The sequence below is a fragment of the Mus musculus genome, chromosome 2, assembly GCF_000001635.26.
Source record: "Mus musculus strain C57BL/6J chromosome 2, GRCm38.p6 C57BL/6J".
Classification (NCBI taxonomy): Eukaryota; Metazoa; Chordata; class Mammalia; order Rodentia; family Muridae; genus Mus; species Mus musculus.
This window is the reverse complement of record NC_000068.7, coordinates 168,526,803-168,546,540: the sequence shown is the minus strand read 5'-3', so window position 1 is coordinate 168,546,540 and position 19,738 is coordinate 168,526,803. Positions and strand designations below refer to the sequence as shown.

Sequence of the window (19,738 nt, the reverse complement as noted above, 5' to 3'; positions counted from 1 at the left end):
CCAGAGGCCCCTGGGAGCTGTGTGCAGTGGGGCAAGGGATCTACCTCTGGCCTGCGCTCCACAAAGCTCATATACCCGGCTCAGAGTCTCCACTCTTCATGACTGTGGTGATTGGAAGCGAATCTTGCCGCCTTGGGCTGCTAGCCCCCGCCCGTGTTCACTGTGCACTGGAGTCTGCTTCTAATTTCCGCTAGTGTGAGAAATGTAGAAAGACTTGACTCTTAATTTAGAATATGAAGAGAAACTGACATGGGCTGTTTCTGAGCCCAAGCCTACTCTCTTGTTCTCTTAATCACTTTCCTGGTATATTTCAAAATGTATCAAAATGTATCCTTTCCGGCCCCCCACCCCCAGGCTCTGGGGTTTCCGGCCAGCCTCAGCATGTCCATGGTCTGTGGTACTCATTGTGCATTGGAGATGGGAACGGTTCCTGTTTTCATTGTACTCTGGACATGCTGTCACCCCTGCTGGGAACAGGGCAGGGCAGGTACCAGCTGTCCAACCAGCCTGGTCCTGCCCGTGCTGAGTGAGATGCATTGTGGGATACAATGGTCGCTGTAGCCGGGGCAGTTATCTTTTATGTTAAAGGAAGGGCTGGGGAGGCGGCAGCTGCTGGCTCCCACCTGCCCCCACCTGCTACTCTGGCCACACCTGAGCTCTGAGGGGGTGTTCCAGACCTTGGGCAAGCTGTGGCGAAGGATGAGACAGGACAGCTAAGCTGCCACCCTTGGAGACAGTGTCCTAGTGGGGGAGGCAAGGAGATGCAGTGAACACACCCTGTCATTTGGGGTGGTGATGGATGCAGGTGGGTGGTAGGTGAGGTGACGCCAAGCAGGTGGGTAGAGAGTGCCGCTGAGGGTGCGGTGCCCCGTGGGGTGGGGTTGAGAGCAGTGTGTTTGTAGGGACAGCCACTGCAGCAGTAGGGGAGGTTAGCATAGAGGTCCTGGGCGAGCATGTGCCCAGCTTGTTTCAAGATCACTGTGGCTGTATGGAAGGAGGGAGAATATGGGGAAGAGGGTTTCACATGACCGTGAATCACAATGGAGACTTTGCCCCAATCCTGAGTGTGTGTGTGTGTGTGTGTGTGTGTGTGTGTGTGTGTGTGTGTGTATGTATGATGTATGTGTATGGTATGTGTGTGTATGTATGATGTATGTATATGGTATATGTGTATGGTGTGTGTGTGTGGTATGTATGTATGGTGTGTGTGTGTGTGTGTGTGTGTGTGTGTGTTCCTGTGTGGGCAGGTGAGCATTTAAACCCGAGGATAAAATTAAGCAATACCCTTCAAGAGTCAGCTACTGTGTTGTTTGAGACAGGCTCTTTCATTGGCCTGGAACTTGCTGATTAAGCTAAGTGGGCTGGCCAGAGTATCCCGGGATCTGTCCATCTCTCCCTCTCCAGCATCAGGGTCACATGGACTCCCTATCACCACACCTGCTTTTTCAAACTGTGAATTCTTGGTATTAAATGCAGGTCGTCACACTTGTTCAGCGAGACTGTGGGTCTCCTCAGCCAAGGACTTTGGTTTTTGATGGGAGTGGGACGTCTGTTCTTGAGGGATCCAAGTGGAAGAGTGGCAGGCTCTGGCCAAAGGTAGTGGAGGTCATTTTAGCCACTATCTTGTGGTAGATGAAATGAAAGGAAGGCAGCCAGGCAGTTTCTTTGATCTGAGAACCAGGTGGCAGATTTGAGTGGTATTTAGGAAATTAGATGGGCGGGGCTCTGCGGTGATCCAATGGAAGTGAAGCAGAGGGGGCTTCATTGAAATAGAGTAGTGTTTACTGATTGAGTATGCTTGTCGGGGAGTAGGGAAGAGAGTGTCGTGTGTGTGTGTGTGTGTGTGTGTGGGGGGGGGGGGTATGTCTGTCTGTCTGCTCCAGTGTATGCATGTGAGTAGAGGGTGGATTGGGGCCAGGGTGGCAGATATTAGCTGTCACTTCTATACCCAAAATGACACTCAGAGCTGGGGTCGGTCTGTGTTGGTAAAAGTCTCCTGCACACATGTCCCGGGGCTGAGGACTGCCATAAAACAACCGCGGGGGCCTCTCTTCCAGCGTGCAAGCTTTGAGGACGATACCCTTTTCCTAATAGTCCAGATTCAACACACACACAAATGCTACTTAACATTGTTCACGTTTGATTTGAGGCAAATTCAAAACAGTTCCTTTGGCCAGTCGCCAGCTTGGAAATCAACCCCACGCTTCAGGGCTGAGTCACCCAGCTCCCAGCACAGATGTGGTCCTCGACTTACACCAGTGCCGGCTGGGACTTCTCAGCTTGATGGCCCCGCAAAAGCAATAGGAAGGAAGGCCTTTGATGGAGGACTTTGAACTTGAGCATGGCTCTTTCCTCGGGCTGCCAGTGTGGACGCTCATCCTCTCTTGATGCACTGGGCAGTAGTACAGGTTTCAGCTACACGCTGGCTCTGCACGTGCTGTGTGGCTGAGCCGGGGCCCTGGTGGGGTCGGTATGCCCAGTGGATCTGCTGTGACAGTCATTTCTTCTCTGGCCATCCTGTTAGGAAGCTTCGGCTCTCCACAGCCATTTTGGTGCCTCATGAAACAAGACCCACTGACTCGAGAGACTAGTCATGCTATATCATTAGATGAAATGATATGTTAAAACACAACCCCCCCCCCAAATGTGGATCTCTGTACCCAGAGAAAGGCCTAGAAGGGGACGCATCTTCAGCTAGGTAAGAGGAAAATGCCTCAGAGATTTGTTGAAAAGAGTGGCGACTGTCGTTGATAATACAGTGTACGTTTTAAAGCTACCAAGAGCCTGGGTATGGTAGTACAGAGACCGGAGGGTCGGAAGTTCAAAGCCAGCCTCAGCTGCATAGTCAGCTGGGGTTATACGAGATCCAGTCTTGCTGTGTAGCAGTAGAGGACCCCCCAACATACACATGCACATGGCTTCTGCTTCCCAGGACTGTGGGCAAGTCGGCCATCTTCACGTCCATCTGCAGTGGGCTCACTGCTCTTCTCCATGCACGGCTCCACCAGCAGCTCCTGCAAGCACATGCAGAGCGACTCTCAGCCAGTGCAACACTCAGTTCCCTTGGGTTGAGCTGGTCTGGTTCACCCAGGAGCTGCTGAGGGAACAGGCGAAGAGAAGTCCAGTCTCCAAAGAAGACTCCCCCTCCTCCGATCTGATTTTCAACTTGCCCTAGTGAGCAGGGCAAGGCTGGGATAGATTATTAACCCCTTCATGCCCTTGCTTGCAGTTTGCTGGTCCTAGCACTTCAATGGAAAAGTGTATTCTGAAGCTACACGAGGCCCAAGCATGGACATGTGTCACCCAGTGTGCACAAACACACGCCATCTCAGAACTGGTAGTCCCTGGGGTATTACATGCACAGAAGTGTTGGCCCCAGGGAATAAAGTCTCATTCCTCACCAAGGCCTCCAGAGCTTCCCCTCTAGCAGATTAGAGGTAGCCTTGCTGCCCCAGGCCACCCACAAGATATGACTACTATTAGAATTTTGTGGCAAATGTCTCCCTGTGGCAAGGACAAAGAGTTTGAAACATTGTCTGGGAAGGTGAACTTGGGTTTGTGAGAACCTGGTCACTGTCTGTTGGGAGAAGGGGTTGGTGATGGCCACATACTGTTCTTCTCAGACCTGTAGGGAGCTGGTGGGAAGGCTGCTGCTCCAAGATGAGCTCGGGGGACAGGCAGGCCCTGGGCACCAGGGAAGGAAGAAGGTTACGTTCTCGTGCAAGCCAGAGCATTTCTTAGCTGGCTATTCCGCTTGCTATGGCCCCATGCCCCTGGCTGTTGAGCCACCCTGGGGTAGCTGGCACCACTGTCCTGCATTCAGCAGCCCCAGCTTGTTTGTGGTTTGCCTTTCTACCTATTTCGGCTCCCCGGTTGGGGTCTGTGATTGAGCCATCAGTGACATCCTCTGATGGGTCCAAGAATTATCATTTCATGGTACCTGTGTAAGCTCGGGCACCTGTGATGGCCATCTAGTGAGCCTTCAGAAGGGATGTGTGAGGTGAGCATGCCCCTTGCTAATCTGAGCATCGAGGTACGACCGTAGAGTCCCACAGCTCTTAAGACGTGGGCTGGAGTTGACAGGCATGTGGTTCAGATGCTATGGACAGCCCTGCTCTGTCTATTGTAACAGGCCTCCCCATCAGCCACGGGCTTCTTTCCATTCCCAGAGATGTCCATGGCTTCCCAGAAGAAGAGGGTGACATCTCTTTTGTACGAGTGGAAGGAAAGGGACATGTGTGTGCGCACGGGTATGGAGGTCAGAGGTCAACACTGGGTGTCATCCCCAGGCCCTCCTTTATCTTGTTTTTGTTGAGACAGAGTCTCTCACTGATCCTGAGGGTTAACCAACTCAGGTATACTGGCTGGCCATGCGTCCCAGGGAGTCTCTGCCTCCCTGGGCTGTGGGTACCCGTGCATGCCACTGCATGTGGTGCTGAGGTTTGAACTTGGGGACTAATGCTTGTATAGCAAGCACTTTACCAACTAAGCTATTCTCCAGTGTCCTTTTAAACAGGATATCTCTAGGCAGCCCAGGGCTGGACTCAGTTGTTTCTTTTTTTTTTCTTTTTGACCCCGTTCCCCTCTGACTCCTGAGTTCCGAGATAATAGGTGATAGTTTCCATGGCCTGATCAGCTTAAGGAAGACCTATTTGGTTCCTTCCAGCTACTTTGGCTCCCCCCTCTCACCCACCCCCATCTTCTCCTTGCATCTCCCCCCACTCCCTTCCCACCTCCTCTCATTCAGTAAAAACAGCACAATTGTCCCCTGGCACCAGGTCCTGTTCCCCTGAGGACCTGTGCTCTGTTACCTGGAGACTTAGAGTGAACGAGCCAACCGGAAGCCACTGTGTGGAGTTTGTCTGGTGGGGTCAGAGAGTGTAGCTTCACAGGCTGGCCCTGTGCTCTAAGACCTGTGTTGACGGGGTGCATGGTTCAACCTTAGCATGCCATAGCTTCTTCATTTGTAGAGTAGGTACTGGCTGGCCGTCTTCAGTAGAGATGTCTGATGTGCGTGAGCCACTGAGTGCTCTGTTTGGTATGAGGCAGATTGCATCATGAGCTGCCCTGTCGTGGCTGAGGGTGAAAGTTCCATCAACATTCAGAGTCAGCACAACAGGGTGTGTGAGGTCCCCGAGACTGTGGAACTCAGGCTCAGCTGTGTGAGCCACGTGAGGAGATGAGTGTGTGGCTAAATGGGGACATTGGTAAAGAAGTCACGATTTGGGGGACATGATAGGAAGTGTGTTCTTTAAAAAGAAGAAGAAGAAGAAGAAGAAGAAGAAGAAGAAGAAGAAGAAGAAGAAGAAGAAGAAGAAGAAGAAGAAGAAGAAGAAGAAGCAGCAGCAGCAGCAGCAGCAGCAGCAGCAGCAGCAGCAGCAGCAGCAACAGCAGCAGCCTCTCATAGTGGCCGAGAAATTGGCTTAGCAAAGAAAGTGCTTGCTTTGCACGTAAGAAGACCTAGGTTTGATCCCCAGAACCCAGGAAACTCAAAATCTGAGGCTAGTAGCACTGTTAGAGTCCCTGTGCTGGAGAGGCAGACACAGTCAGATCTCTGGGACTTGCTGACTGGTGGCTAGCCTAGCCTACTTGGGGAGCTCTGGGCCAGGGAGAGACCTTGTTTCAAAAATGTAGATGGTGCCTGAAAATGACATCCCAGGTCCCTTACACACACACACACACACACACACACACACACACATACATACACACACAAACAAACATATACACCACACACATACTCACACATATAAACACACCACACACACATACTCACACATATACACACATACACACACAACACACATACACATACACACACACATACACCACACACATACACACAAATAACACATACACACACATATACATACATACACACACACCAGACATATACACACATAGACATACACACATATACACACATACACACACAACACACATACACATACACACATACACCACACACATACACACAAATAACACATACACACACATATACATACATACACACACACCACACATATACACACATAGACACACACACATACACCACACACATACACATAAATCACACATATACACATACACACACATATAAACACACACACACATGTATGCATGCACGCCTGCACGCACATAACTTTCCAATTAATATTTGCCAATTTTGTTGTGAAACTGTTCTTATTGAGACTGGAGACCCAAGTGGTATTGGCTGCCTGCTAATCCCTGGGCATCGGATGGCTGCTTCTCACAGGGCACTGGCTGCTTCTCACAGGGCAAGCAGAGCTCTGAGCATAGATCAATGGTGTGGTTTATCTGGAAAAGAAAAACAGTGAAAATCTGCATCTGGACAGAGACAATGGCTTGTGCAAAGGCTCTGAGATCAGAACACACTGGGCTTGTTGACGCAGCAGGAGGAACCAGAAACCTGGTGGGGTGGAGGGAGAAGACTGGGTTGACGCTGGGGTTTGGGGAAATTCAGATGGCAGCCTAAGTTGGGACTTTAGTCTGAGGCCACAGGAAGTCCTTAGAGGGTTGTGAGCAGGGGAGTGCCCAGATCTGATTTGCATTTTTAAAAGATTACTCAACTACTCTCTGAAAGACCAGAAGAGGCAAGCCGTGTTGACAGATGCCCAAAAGAGGGGCAGTGGAGGCTTGGTTTGAAGCGCCAACAAGAGAGGGGATGGAGTGGCTGGACTCGATTAGCACGGCGTCCAGCTGTTCCCCATGTGTCCTTCCCTGTGCCGTTCTGCTCTTGTCACGGGAAGAGGAAGCAGCCTGGTATCAACACGGCTGCCCTGCCCGCCTTTCTGCTGGCACCGCGGCACCCTGTTTACCACCCCTGATGAACCAGGGAAGCCAATTAGAAAACACACTTATCTTGGTCCCCACGCAAAGCCCTCACAACACGAAGCAATTTTCTCTTGGTGTGGGCCTTCCCTCTGTCTGATCGGGGCCACTGAGAGAGCCGTGGGTGACCTCCAGACAAATGGCTTTGACTTGTATCTCACCTTTGCCTGAGGCTGCCACTCCTATCACTGCTGTGGGTGTTAGCCTGGCAGGCAGGCATGCAGGTAGCCATCCCACCATCCTCCAGCTTGGCTCCCATGGCCAACCTGTCTCTGTGTGGCTTCTAGCAGGGGCACTGGAGCCTTGGTCCCTAAACCATTCAGTAGAATGCTACAGAAAGATGGATGGAAAGTGATAGTCACACTGGCCAGTGTGGTGGCTGCTAGCCACATGTGGCCAGTGGACACTTAAAATACGCTGAGTGGGACTCAGAAGCACTTCTGCTTTTGCCCCGTCGCTGGGATAAAATGGCAGGACAGGAAAGCATGATAGGAAGGAAACGTCAGGAACTCAGAGGCTTGAGGCAGAAGCCTTGGAGAAGCACGGCTTGCTGGCTGCCTCCCAGGCTTAGGCTTAGGCTCAGGCTCACCCAGTTTTCTTATGTAGCCCACAGTCACCAGCCTAGGGAATGGTGGCGCTCATAGGAGGTTGGGCCCTCCTACATCAATTTGCAATAAAGATACCCTCCTCTGTGGACATGCCCACAGGCCAGTTAGATCTAGGCAACCCCTCAATTAGACTCCATTCTCTGGTGGCTCGGGCCATGTTTTTCAGGCCGTGTCTGCTGCTACAGTCCTTGTGTGTAGCTGGTGGCTCTGTACTGAACAGGGTCACTGTAGGTTGTGCCCTGGAGCCTTTCTATGTTCTTTTGCTTGATTGGAAAGTAACAGGGGACCCTGCTGATGTTCTATGGGACTTGTCCCTTGTCACGGGCCTCTTCAATTTGCAGTATAGGAATGGAGGGACAGAAGGATGGGGAGGCGACTGGGAGGAGCCTGGGCGTGTCGTTGTCTTTTGTTATTTAGTGCATACCCAATTACACATTCCTCTTGTACCATGGGGAATGAAGTCACCGTCCTCTTTGGTCACCTCTGCAGTCTTGGGCTACTTTTCTTCCCTTACAGGTTTGGGGGGAGATAACAGCAAGGTCTGTGTGGCATCCATCTTTCTATAGCCCTTTCTCTTCATCTGTGGATGTGTAAATAGATAGAAATGTTCTATATTGTTTTATAAGTTGTAGGTTTTGACATTTTTTTCACCTTAAAAAAAAAAAACCACATTTCTTTACAAACCGCAGGTTGCATGTGAAGGTCAGAGGAACCTTGTGAGGGTCCTGGGCTCTGGAGAGCATCTCAGATCATCAGGGTTGGCATCAAGTGCCTGTACCCACTGAGCCAGCTCTCTGGGCTCTCTCCCCACCCCCAACAACAGATATTGGACTTTCTGGGTTCCATGCATGGGACACTTGCTTTTTAAACTGCCGCTTAGGATGGCGTGGTCTGAGCCCACCACGTGAGTTCCGCGTGTTTGTGGAACGCACCGATCACACGTTGGTTTGTTTATAAGCTTTCCCCAGCTTGTGTATTGACCATCATAACTGGGTCATGGGGCGTCTGTTGTCAAATGTGTGTGCGAGCTCACTGGCTGCAACTCTTTATGATGCTAACACCATGTTGGGCTTGGTGGCTTTTGGAGGTGGCACTCAGTCTCAGCAGCCTTCCTTGAGGACATTCACGGGTCTGTAGATACCCCACAGGCTGACCTCTGGTCTGCTGAGTGTTAACGTTTTTTCTCTGGGTCCTTAATTCATTTTGACTTGAAAGGTTGCACCGCTGTCTTGCTCTTTCTTTTTTAAAAGTATAAAATCAATCTGCTAACTGGGATATCACCATGTAAACAGTGAGTTCTGTCTGTAGACATTCCCAGGTGACCTTGGTGACCTGTAGTAATAAGAGCTGTGTGTCTCCAGGCCCCCCTTCTGTCTACTTCCCTCCCATTTCCTTTGAGACAGGGTTTCTCTTGTAGCCCCGGCTGTCCTGGGACTTACTATGTAGACCAAGTTGGCTTTTAACTCGGAGATCTGCCTGCCTCTGCCTCCTGGGTGCTAGGATCAAAGGATCACTCACTGCCTGCACCCCCCCCCCCCCCCCCCGCTTCCCCACTCCTGCTCACCTCTGCTTCCCCCTCCTCCCTCCCTCCCTTCCTCCCTCCCTCCCTCCCTCCCTCCTTCCTTCTCCCTCTGACTTCTCCCCTCTTCTCATTCTCTTTCATTCTCTCTGTCTCTGTCTCTCTTTGGCTTCCCCCACCTTCTCTCTGGCTTCCCCCCACCCTCTCTCTCACTCCCCCTCCATACTGGAGTTACTCTTTTCACCGTGTTTATTCTCACGTTGTTCCGCTCTTCTCTGACATGTTTCATTTGTATCTGCATGTGTTGATCACATGCACTAATTAGTCTCATTATCAAGTCCACCCTTGTTACCTCCTCCTACCCCTGCTCCCACCCTTCCTCTCACCCCTCCTCCCATCCTTCCTCCCATTCCTCCTCCCACTCAGCCCCTCCCACTTCCATTTCTCTTTATTTATTTGCTTACTTATTTTGAGTACCCAGTGAGTCTTACTCATGCTGTTGACACGCCGTAGGGCATCTTATAGCAGCTACACCACTGAAGAAAGGCCTCCCCTCCCCAATTACCATTACTCCCTGCAGATACTCAAAGAGGGAGGTGGCCTCATGAGTCCCTCCCCCATAGCTGCTGTTACCTGCCCATGGATCATGGCAGAGGAGGATGTCTTCAGGTTGTTTTCTGGCCTCTCTTCCCTGACCCTTTGCCAGTGGCTAAGCAGTTTCTCCACAAACACCGTTCTGATTTGTATTGTCTCTTGTGGCTGCTTTAAAGTCCAGTGTGTGTGTGTGTGTGTGTGTGTGTGTGTGTGTGTGTGTGTGTGTGTGTATTTTACCTGTGTGTATGCCTGTGTGCCATATATGTACCTGGTGCCTGCATAGGCCAGAAGAAGGGATAGGATGCCCTAGAACTGGTGTCACAGTTGGTTCTGAGCTTCTGTGTGGAACTGGGAATCAAACCCGAGTCCCCTGCAAGAGCAGCCAGTGCCCTCGCCCACCGATCTCTCTCTCTGACCCCTTAGCATCCGTTTTAGAGGAGGTCCCCTGTAATGTATTTGAACAGTCTCTTCTTGAGAAGCGTGCTTCTGGTCATGTGTTCAGCCAGTGGTCAGACTACAGCAGTCATACCCTGCATAGTAAAGATCTTGCTTCCTCCCTCAGCTCCACGGCTACATGGAGAACAAGCCTCTGGGGCTTCAGATCTTCATTGGGACAGCAGATGAGAGGATCCTTAAGCCGCACGCCTTCTACCAAGTACACAGGATCACTGGGAAAACGGTCACCACCACGAGCTATGAGAAGATCGTAGGCAACACCAAGGTCCTGGAGATCCCCCTGGAGCCAAAGAACAACATGAGAGCCACGTAAGGCTGGGCAGTGGTGGGGACTTCTCGGGAGAGCGAGCAGAGCCTGAGTGACAGTGTTGAGGGGATGGCTAAGAGGAGACCACAACAGCCATCAGCCTTTGCTGCCACTGCCTGATCTTGGAGTGCCTGTCTGCTTTTTCTCTTTAAGAAGTGTTATTTGGAAGCCGGGCATGGTGGCACTCACCTGCAGTCCTAGCACTTGGGCATGTGGATGGAGGCAGGAAGATCTGGAGTTCAAACTATCTTTAGCTACATACTGAGTCCCAGGCTAGCCTGGGCTACATGAGTTCTGGTCTCAATCAATCAATCAATCAATCAAACATCAGTGGGACCTAAAGAAAAATTTCAGTGGCAACACAGAAGGCCACTCATGTGGCACTTACACCTGTGGCTAAGATGGCCACATGGCACACATGTGTCAGCATCAGAGAGCCTTCTCTGAGGACATGAACTCTGGCTTACAGAGAGTCTGTGGGAGGGAGGAAACGAGAACTCAGGGGCACTGGTTGTGATGTCCCCAGCGCTGGGGTTCATACTTGCTTTCTCTCTTCTCTGTCTCACGGCACAGTCCTCTGAGAGATGGTCGATTGTAACTTGTTTGTTAAATTCAAGACTAAGATACTCTGATGTTTGTGGAATAACCCTGGCCAGTTCTACCAGCTCCCTTCTTGAGTTTAGCTGGTGTTTTTGAGAATAGAAGCATTGACATGAACATTTTCCTAGAGAAGCAATCTCCACTCAGGAGATTGTCCAAGTGCTCTGTGAACCCCCCTCTCTCTCCCTCTCCCTCCCCTCTCTCTCTCTCCACCTCTCTCTCTCCCTCCCATCCCCTCTCTCCCTTTCTCCCCCCCCTCTCTCCCTCCCCCCTCTCTTTCTTTCTTTCTTTCTTTCTTTCTTTCTTTCTTTCTTTCTTTCTTTCTTTCTTTCTTTCTTCCTTTCAGCATCTTGGTATACCCTTCAGTTTGTAATGCCCAGGGGGACATTACAGTTCCCCCCCACACACACACACACACTGTGGCTGGTGGGAGGAGGCCACCTTAGGTGGGTTGGTGGGTAGTTTTTTCTGGGCAGTAAGATGGTTCTCATGTCCTGACCTCTCTTGTGTGTAGCATCGACTGTGCAGGCATCCTGAAGCTCCGAAACGCTGACATCGAGCTGCGGAAGGGCGAGACGGACATCGGCAGGAAGAACACGCGTGTGCGCCTGGTGTTCCGCGTGCACGTCCCAGAGCCCAGTGGGCGCATCGTCTCCCTGCAGGCTGCGTCCAACCCCATCGAGTGCTGTAAGTCAGGGCTGAGGAAGGGGCATGTGAGCATCCCCCCTGGGCAGGTGACCTGCAGGAATCCACCGGTCTGTGGTGACCCAAAGGGCAGACACTGTGCCCAGGTTTTGATGTCTGCTTCTGTCTGCTTGTGGAGACTTCTCTCAGGAAATAAAACATAGGGCAAGTGATGGGAGCTAAGAGAGGTTGATGGCTTTATTTAGAAGATGTGACAAGTTTAAATTTGGTGTTGGTCTTCAGAAGTGTGACACATTTGCAGTCAGTTCCTGGAGCACACATCCCATTCCTTCCTTGTGTCCTGCCTCCTCTTAATGAGATTCACAATGGTATCGCATTGTCTTTGAGCTGTGATTCTGCAAAGGTTGTGGAAAGCAGCTAGCCATAAGCTCAGAGCAACCCCAGGTCACTGGCTGGGATCATTATACCCATTTCACAGGTTAGAAGTCTGAGTATCCAGTGCCTGTGCCCAGAAGAGTGAGACTGGGACTGGAACCTCAGAACCTTGCAGATAGTAGTGGCTCTCCACCCCAGCCTTCCACCTGTCCCTGCCTGCTGTCTGAGGTCTGTCTAGGGTCACGGTCAGGGGTCATACCAAGTGTCGGGCATCCACAGAGCAGTAAAACTCTCTCTATCCCAAAAGCTTACAGTTTAGTGAAGATAAAGGCCCCACCCCCAAAGATGGATGTAGTTAGGGAAAATTTTCAGAGCCTGGTATAAAAGAAAAGTTCTGCCAGGCTTCAAAGGCAGTTGCTGAGCTCCTGGCATTTTCATCGGGGTTTTGCTGTCTTTGTGCTGTGACAAAGCTTACTTGTGCACATATGCATGTGTGTACACATGGATGAAGTACTGGGGATTGAACCCAGGACCTTGTGCATGCCAGGCAAGTGTTCTGCCACCAAGCTACCTCTCCAACACTTTCACAAACACTTTTCTTTCTAAAGGAGAGAGGGTCTTGCTAAGTTGCCCAGGCTAGATTTGAACTCTCAATTCTCTTGCCTTAGCCTCCTGAGCATCTGGGATTATAGGCCTAGGCCAGGGGCTAGATAGCTGTTACATTTTTGAAAGTTCAGTTATTCTTTTAAAAAGAATAAGGGAGGGGGGAAGGTAAACATTGTTCCAGGGATTAAAAACTGCTTCTCTGCTCTTTCACTGTCTTTAAGGTAACTTTATGTTGTAATCATGATTCTCACTTGAGTTCATCTCAATCCTTATTTTACTGGATGTGGTAAAAGCTCACTTTGCTCTTATATATCCATTTCCCTCAGTGACCAGGGAGATGGAGGCAGAAGCAAAAGAAGTGGGCAGGGCAGGGGGAGACAATAGGGTGTTGTGGAGACTGGGGACCAGAGGCTACTCTGTCCTTCTCAGTGGGCAGCTGTGAGCTGACAGAAGCCTGTGCTATCACATGGAAACGTGGTCTGGATGTCCGATTCTGATTTTAAAAGATTAAACAGGAAAAAAAAAAACCCCAAACAATTTCTGGCTTGAAAATGACAATCAGGGAAGATATGGCTCAAATGTAGTCTGCCCTTAGCACTCCGGAAGCCCTGGATTCTGTCTCCCCCCACCCCCAACATCCACATGCGCTATTGATTAAAAATGGCAGTAAATTCAAGATACTCAGAAAGCCAGGCAAAACCTATGAGAGGCTCCACTTATCAGTAGTCATGAGCCATGAATGAACAGAGAAAAACTCCAGGACCGTGTGCCCTAATGCAGCACAGAAGAGCTAACCGCCACTCGGTCGGGCTGGAAGCAAGGACAGAGCGCGGCCTCTGCACCGATAGTACTCCGGCTTGGTCTGATGGAGACCAGGGAAGGGCCAGCGGGAGCTTGCAGCTCACCCAGGCAAAGCTGGGGTGCTAGTAAGTCTGCGTCCAGAGTTGGGAAACAAGAGCCACCATCAGGGAAGAAGAGACAGAGCGATAGCCACATGCTCACCCCTGTTCTCTGGTCTCAGGAGCTGCCCTCTCCTGTTTGAGTTCTACTGTCTTAGGATTGTTCTAGAAGGAAACACAGACTCTGTGTGATCTTTGGAGGGGTTGAGCTGACGGCGTTCCTCTTTTGGATGGGCAGCTCATCTTCAATGTGAGACTAGGGTCAGCGGCAGGTTAGGGACAAAGCAGGTGTCTTATCCGGTTCTCTGGACTCTTCAAGCCTTGTCTGACATCACCCTCAGGTCTTCGGGAGCCTCCAGGAACCACGGGTGCCTTCAGCAAGGCTGTCAGGGCATTCAGAAATCCTTTGAACCTTGCAAATCTGCTGCCTCCCCACCCATCTCAGCCACCCCGTCTTCCTCCTTCTGACAGATAAGGAACCCAGCCTTTCTTGGTAAAGTGATTCACTGTTTTTACTCAGTAGTAGCAAAGCTGGAATCACACATTTTCTAGTTCCGTGAAATATCTTCTTTGGCTTCTACAATGCCGTTTCTCTCTCTCTCTCTTTTCTGGTGCAGCCGCTCTCAGTGGCTGGCCAGTCATTGTCCCTCACTTCCAGGTCCGCTGGCTTTACTGCCTGGTTTGTTGTATTCTAGACCCTTGTGAGACCGTGCCAGCTTGCAGTGGGCTGACTGGCTTGGTTTATAGCCTGTAGGCAGATAGTGAGTACATAGTGACTCACACCTGTGGACGCAGACGGTGACGGGTAAATATTTATTGTCTAATTGACACACTGCTGGGGAGGGTAAGCTGGTCAAACAGAGTAGGCTGGTTCGTATTTACAAGGCTAACTTATTTATTTTGGAAAGGTGCCTCCTGTGCCACGGCTTGGGAACAATGACATGTTCTTAGGCCATGCTGAGGGACAGGCTATTTGGACAGTGGTCTTATGTTGCCTGTTGTGGTTTTTCCCATCTCACCGCTGCACGGCCTGGCACACGTAGTTCTCAGCACCCAGCCATTTCCCAGGCTTCTGCTCAGTGGTCTCAGCTGCAAGCCTCCTCCACAGCAGGGGAAAGGTGTGGCTTCGCCCTGGGCTAGTTCCTTGGTCCCTCTGAGCAGGTACCATGCAGCGGCTTAAATCTTAGGCATGCATGTTCCTTGATGTGGGGCAGACGTCTGTCCTGAGGTAGCTGCTGGGTTAGATGGTGGCAGCTCATCTACCTCTCTCCTGCGTTCCTCTGTGTGTTTGTAGGGCTCAGGTTTCTGCCTTGTCTCCTTGGGGTCCTGTCCTCTCCCTCTGCTGCTGTGTCCCCCTCAGCTCTGCCATGGGTGGGGACTTAGGCCCCCTCCAGCCTTGGACACGATCGAGTCTGTCTTTCCTTGCTCACTCAAAGACCTTACTTCTGAACAAGCCCCTTCCCGTTGTCAGGTGCAGCTGGGGTGGGGGTAGGGCGGTCACTGTCCGGCCACAGCCCTCTCTGATGTGGTCCCCGATGCTTCACAGTTCCCAGTGGCGGAGTCTTCCTCCCATTGCTCTTCCTGTTTGCTGACTGCTCCACACAGGCAGGTGCTTGAGCTTGACTGAACCCTAGAATCATGTGTGGGTCAAAACCATATATACACAGGCAAACATTTACACAAATACATACAAGTGACACATGTATGCACACAAATGACACATGTAACATATACACATATATGATATACATAATATGTGCACATATACACATATAAACAACACTAATGCACACATGTCTATGAAGATACACATGTACTTAATACACATATGTGAAAATACATAAAATAGCACATGCATACATGTGCATATACATACACATATATACAAATATTTATACATATGCACACATGTACACTCATGCACATGTATATACATACACACTTAATACAATATACACCTACATGTATACATATATATACATGCACATGCATATATAGTTACTTACATATATACGTATACATGCACACACATATATATACACATCTACACATAGATACATATATCATGTAGGTGTATACACAAATATGCACATTTACATGTATACATATGCACACTTATATATACACATGTGCACACACATGCACATGCAAGCACACACATACACTCTGTCTTCATTTAGGGTATGGTCTTGGAACAGAGACTCTTAGGGAGTCTGCCATGTGTCTGACGTAAGGCATAGAGAGCTTGTGACCTCCTTCCTCCCTGCCCTTTACTTAGTTGGCTAAGTCCTTGCCCACAGGCTCCCAGTGGAGAAAATGTTCCCGAGCCCAGAAGGCCTCAGGTCCCTCTTTGGGTACCGACTATCACACTCCCTAATGTCCCTCCTGCAAGGCCAGGCTGGGCAGGTATTTGCCAGGCTTGTCACTTGGACGGTTCTAGGACATTGAGGAAGTGAAGGGAAGATGCCTTCCGAGGCTTCCCAGTGGGCCATGAAATGAAAGGCAGTGTCTGCAGGTCCTGGCAGCAGGTACTGTGAGACCTGTGCAGAGTCTCCCGATCGTCTGTGACTGAGACCTGCAGATTCTCTCCTCAGCCTTCAGATTCATCCTCACAACCACGTTTCAGGAAATGCCTAAAGCAATTGTATGGGAGGCCCTGCCCACCCAGGTCACGACCTGAATTCACTTGGTTTCTTTTGCAGAGTGGGAGGTGGGTATGGGCTTGTCTCTCTGACACATACATTTCCTCTGAGGTGTAATTAAGAAACTGTAGCCTTCACAGAGGTGCCATTTAGCTGAATGGCTAAATACATCTCATGTATATGTGTATATACACATAAATATACACATTTACAGGTATACATATGCACACATAAAAATATTTATACATGTATGTATATACACACACACACATATGCACACACAAGCACACACATACACTCTCTTCATACTCCCTCATCACCACCATTCTTGCCAAGACACAGAGCACCTGGCCTTGTCAGGTCCCTGTCACCCCCTCAATGACTGCCTCTTCCCAGGCTCCAGAGAGAGGCAGTCACAGATTGGCTACCTGTCGCCAGCGATGGATGTCCCCAGCTCTGTGACTTTGTAGAGTGGAATACATGCACAGGCTGTGCACCTTGGGGGCCTCCTGTTGCTGGAGTCAACAGTTTGCCCTTATGGGTGGCTGAGCAGTGTTCAATTGTACGAACACAATGGCTTAGTTACCAGCAATGAGTATTGGCCTGCCCCACGGTGTGGGTGTTAGGATAAAGACGTGAGCATTCTTGTGTGGACAAAGGCCTTCCTTTTTCCTGGTAAACACCCAGGGAAGGTGTTGCTGAGTCCTTGGGTGTCACACATTCTTGCTTCTGTACTTTTTATCTTTCATTACAGGGTGCTTGAGTCTCTTCTTTGACACTTTGTATATAAATAGATAAAATTTGCACCTTGGGAGAGGGCACACAGCCCAGGCCTGTGCCAGCCTCTGCATCCCAAGAAACTTGCCAGCAATGGCCCGAGACGACCTTGAACACCACAGGGGCCACAGCAGAGTGAGTAGAGTTTAAATAGTGGTTAGGAGTCTGTGTTCTGGATCCAGAGGCTTGGGTTCAAATCCAGCCTTACTAGCCACTTAGTTCCAGGGAAGTTACTTAATGCCCTATACCTCAGTTTCCCTATCTATAAAACAGGAGTAGTTCTAGTACCCCACTTGCTGGTCTGTGCTTAAGTACACGTGTGTCACATAATAGCATGACTGTGGTCACAGCTGTAGCCCTCTCTCCCACTATGATGGTGCAGGGTGGACAGGTCACCTGTGACAGTCCCTGTAGCACTACAGAGCGGACTTGCCCTGCCCCTGGCTGTTAGCACATCACAGGGAGCCTATAGCCTGGGAAGCTGCAGGTGCGTGTGGGCCTTAAGCAAACACGAGGTGCCCCAGGGGAGCACAATGGCCCACACACCCTACCACTCAGGAGGAGCCAGGCTACCGTAAGTCAGGGGAGGAGAGCGCAGACTGGCAAAAGTTGCCAAGAGAACTGCTCTGAAGCTACCCAGGTAGCTTCCTGCTGGTGGACGTTCCCCTCCCCCCTAGCTGGCCCTTTCCCCATCCAGCCACCTGGGAAGAGGCAGGCAGAACTGCCCTTGATGGAGCGCACACAGTATGTCCATGGGCTTGCACGTACCAGCCCCTCACTGGCCTCATCACCCTGTGGGTCCCTTGCCTTCTCATCCAGAAATATTGGGATATATTTGCTGAGCACTGACATGCACCAGTGACTCAGGCAGGCCTGATCCTCAGAGTCCACCCCCTCCAAGGCTGGGGTTCGGAAAGACTGGCTGCTTAGTGCAGCCCTGGCTTACATAAGGAAGGGGCCAAAGGCTCAGCTCTCTCTGTCTCGGCAACCTGGACCCTTCGCTGATCATGGAACCCGTCGGTGAGGTTCATGCGGCCTCTAGGGAGAGTCTTGTTAAATAAAGATGGTTGAGAATGCCCAGGGCATTGGAGGGAGAAAATCAAGGAAGGCCAGGCCAGGAAAGAAAGAGAAAGAGAAAAAGAAAAAGAAAGAGAAAGAGAAAGAGAAAGAGAAAGAGAAAGAAAAAAGAGTATAGTCTGGACCTGGTGCCGCGTGGACGAGATGCCAGGGATAGGAAGCTGAAGCCTCCAAGACCATGTGGTGACATCGACTCCCTAGTGGGCACATGGACAGTCCCCACTATAGGAGAACCTCCAGTGAGTGGTCACAGCGAACCTGGGGCTGGATAGCTCCTTTAGGCCCAGCTTGGATCTTCTGTGACAGACTGCCATTCCAAGTCAGGACCCTGGGGTCCTGTAGTCAGAGGAGGCCAGTGATCACCACTAAGGAGACAGAAAGCACCTCTGACCTGTGATGGGTAACAGCTTCCCACAGGACCCTTATCCCGGTGGCTGAGTCCTTGACTCTGGGTCCATATCCTTTTCATCTGCCCCGTTGCCCACGAGCTTTCAAGTGTGTCCCTTGATGCAACGTCCTCGACTCTGGAGCGGGAGTAATTCCTGTTCTTTGGGCTCATGACATTTAGCAATAAAAGTAAATGCAGCTAACATGTGTAGGACCATTGGCTGAGACCCAGTGCTGGATACCCAGGAGCTAGACTTGGAGTTGGGTCAGCATACTGCATCATCCTCATGATGCTGACATAGGGCCTTGGCCCCTTAGTGCTCGGTGCATCACACAATAACACACACACTCATGACCTGCCAGGACCCAAGGTCCCCCTGTGGTAGTAATTGTCCCACACTGACAGAACCCTGGCTCTGCAGAGACACCTTCCAGCCAGCCTCCCCTGTGTCCCTCCAGAGGCTCCCAGGCAGAGTATAGTCTTGGCCACTCAGCCCTGTAGGCGTGGGCAAGGACCCGTGAGGTTTCCCTCAAAGTCTCTGAGGTGCTTGCTGCTTGGCTGCAGGTCAGCGCTGGCACTGGGAAAAGTGAGTCGCCACTCCCGGCGGACTCAGAGCTTGTAAAACTATGGGACCCTGAGACAATTTATGAGGTGCCAGAAACCGGGCAGGAGCAGCATCGAGAGGCTTGGGGCCACCTGGAAGCTTAAGTCGGAGCCTGGGTCTGGTGTGTCGCCAAGCTGGAGCCCACTCCAAAGGATGGATTTGAACCCAGGCAGGGTTTGCTTGGAGAACTGTAGATAGGAAGGTTTGGACGGCCTGGAATCTTTGAGTAGCTGATGGGAGCTTTGGGGACTTATGGGAGCTGTGGGAGAAAGCCCAGGAAAGCCAGGGACTTCCTGAGAGCCCTCTGAGGGCCTACATGCTGCCCCAATTAGCAGTAGCAGCTGGTAGAAGTTGCATCAGGCAGAACTGTGGGTCCCGGGAGGGGGGGATGCGGGCGGGGGGGGTTGCTCTAGCTGCCACTCACCTCTGTTCAGTTCCTCTCTCCGAGGCTAATTGGATCGCTTTGCTTCGCTAAGGGGTTCTCCAAGGACTGGGGTGCTGTCTAGGAGGATTTTTCCCTGCCTCAGGTGGCCTCTGCCATGTGGAACTGAGCCCTGAACCGTGTGTGATAAGCCACACGGGAGGAAGGGTAGAGTGTCCACCTCTGGCCTCTGCCTACAGCACGCAGATACAGGGGCCCCAGGGAGTGGCCGGGTTTCTCTGGACTATTACTAAGCAGTGCCTCAGCCTGATGCCACTGCAGATTCTGAGACGCAGCAAACCTGCCTTCTGGCTCGGGAGCCACTGACAAACCTCAGAGGCCGTTGGTAGACCAGGCAGGCCACATTG

General features: G+C 50.9%; 1 protein-coding gene across 18 annotated transcripts in view; it reads left to right on the top strand.

The window, feature by feature from the left end:
- The window catches only part of Nfatc2 (nuclear factor of activated T cells, cytoplasmic, calcineurin dependent 2), a 125,248-nt gene that overhangs the window by 55,117 nt on the left and 50,393 nt on the right, over window positions 1–19,738 (top strand). For all 18 annotated transcript variants that reach the window (NR_111897.1, NR_111898.1, NM_001291173.1 and 15 more), the window contains 2 exons: window positions 10,136–10,338; window positions 11,451–11,623. Coding sequence is in view for 16 of the 18 variants with exons in the window: in NM_001291170.1 (NP_001278099.1) it covers window positions 10,136–10,338; window positions 11,451–11,623 (376 nt within the window). In the remaining 2 variants the exon portion in view is untranslated. The remainder of the gene's footprint in view (window positions 1–10,135; window positions 10,339–11,450; window positions 11,624–19,738) is intronic.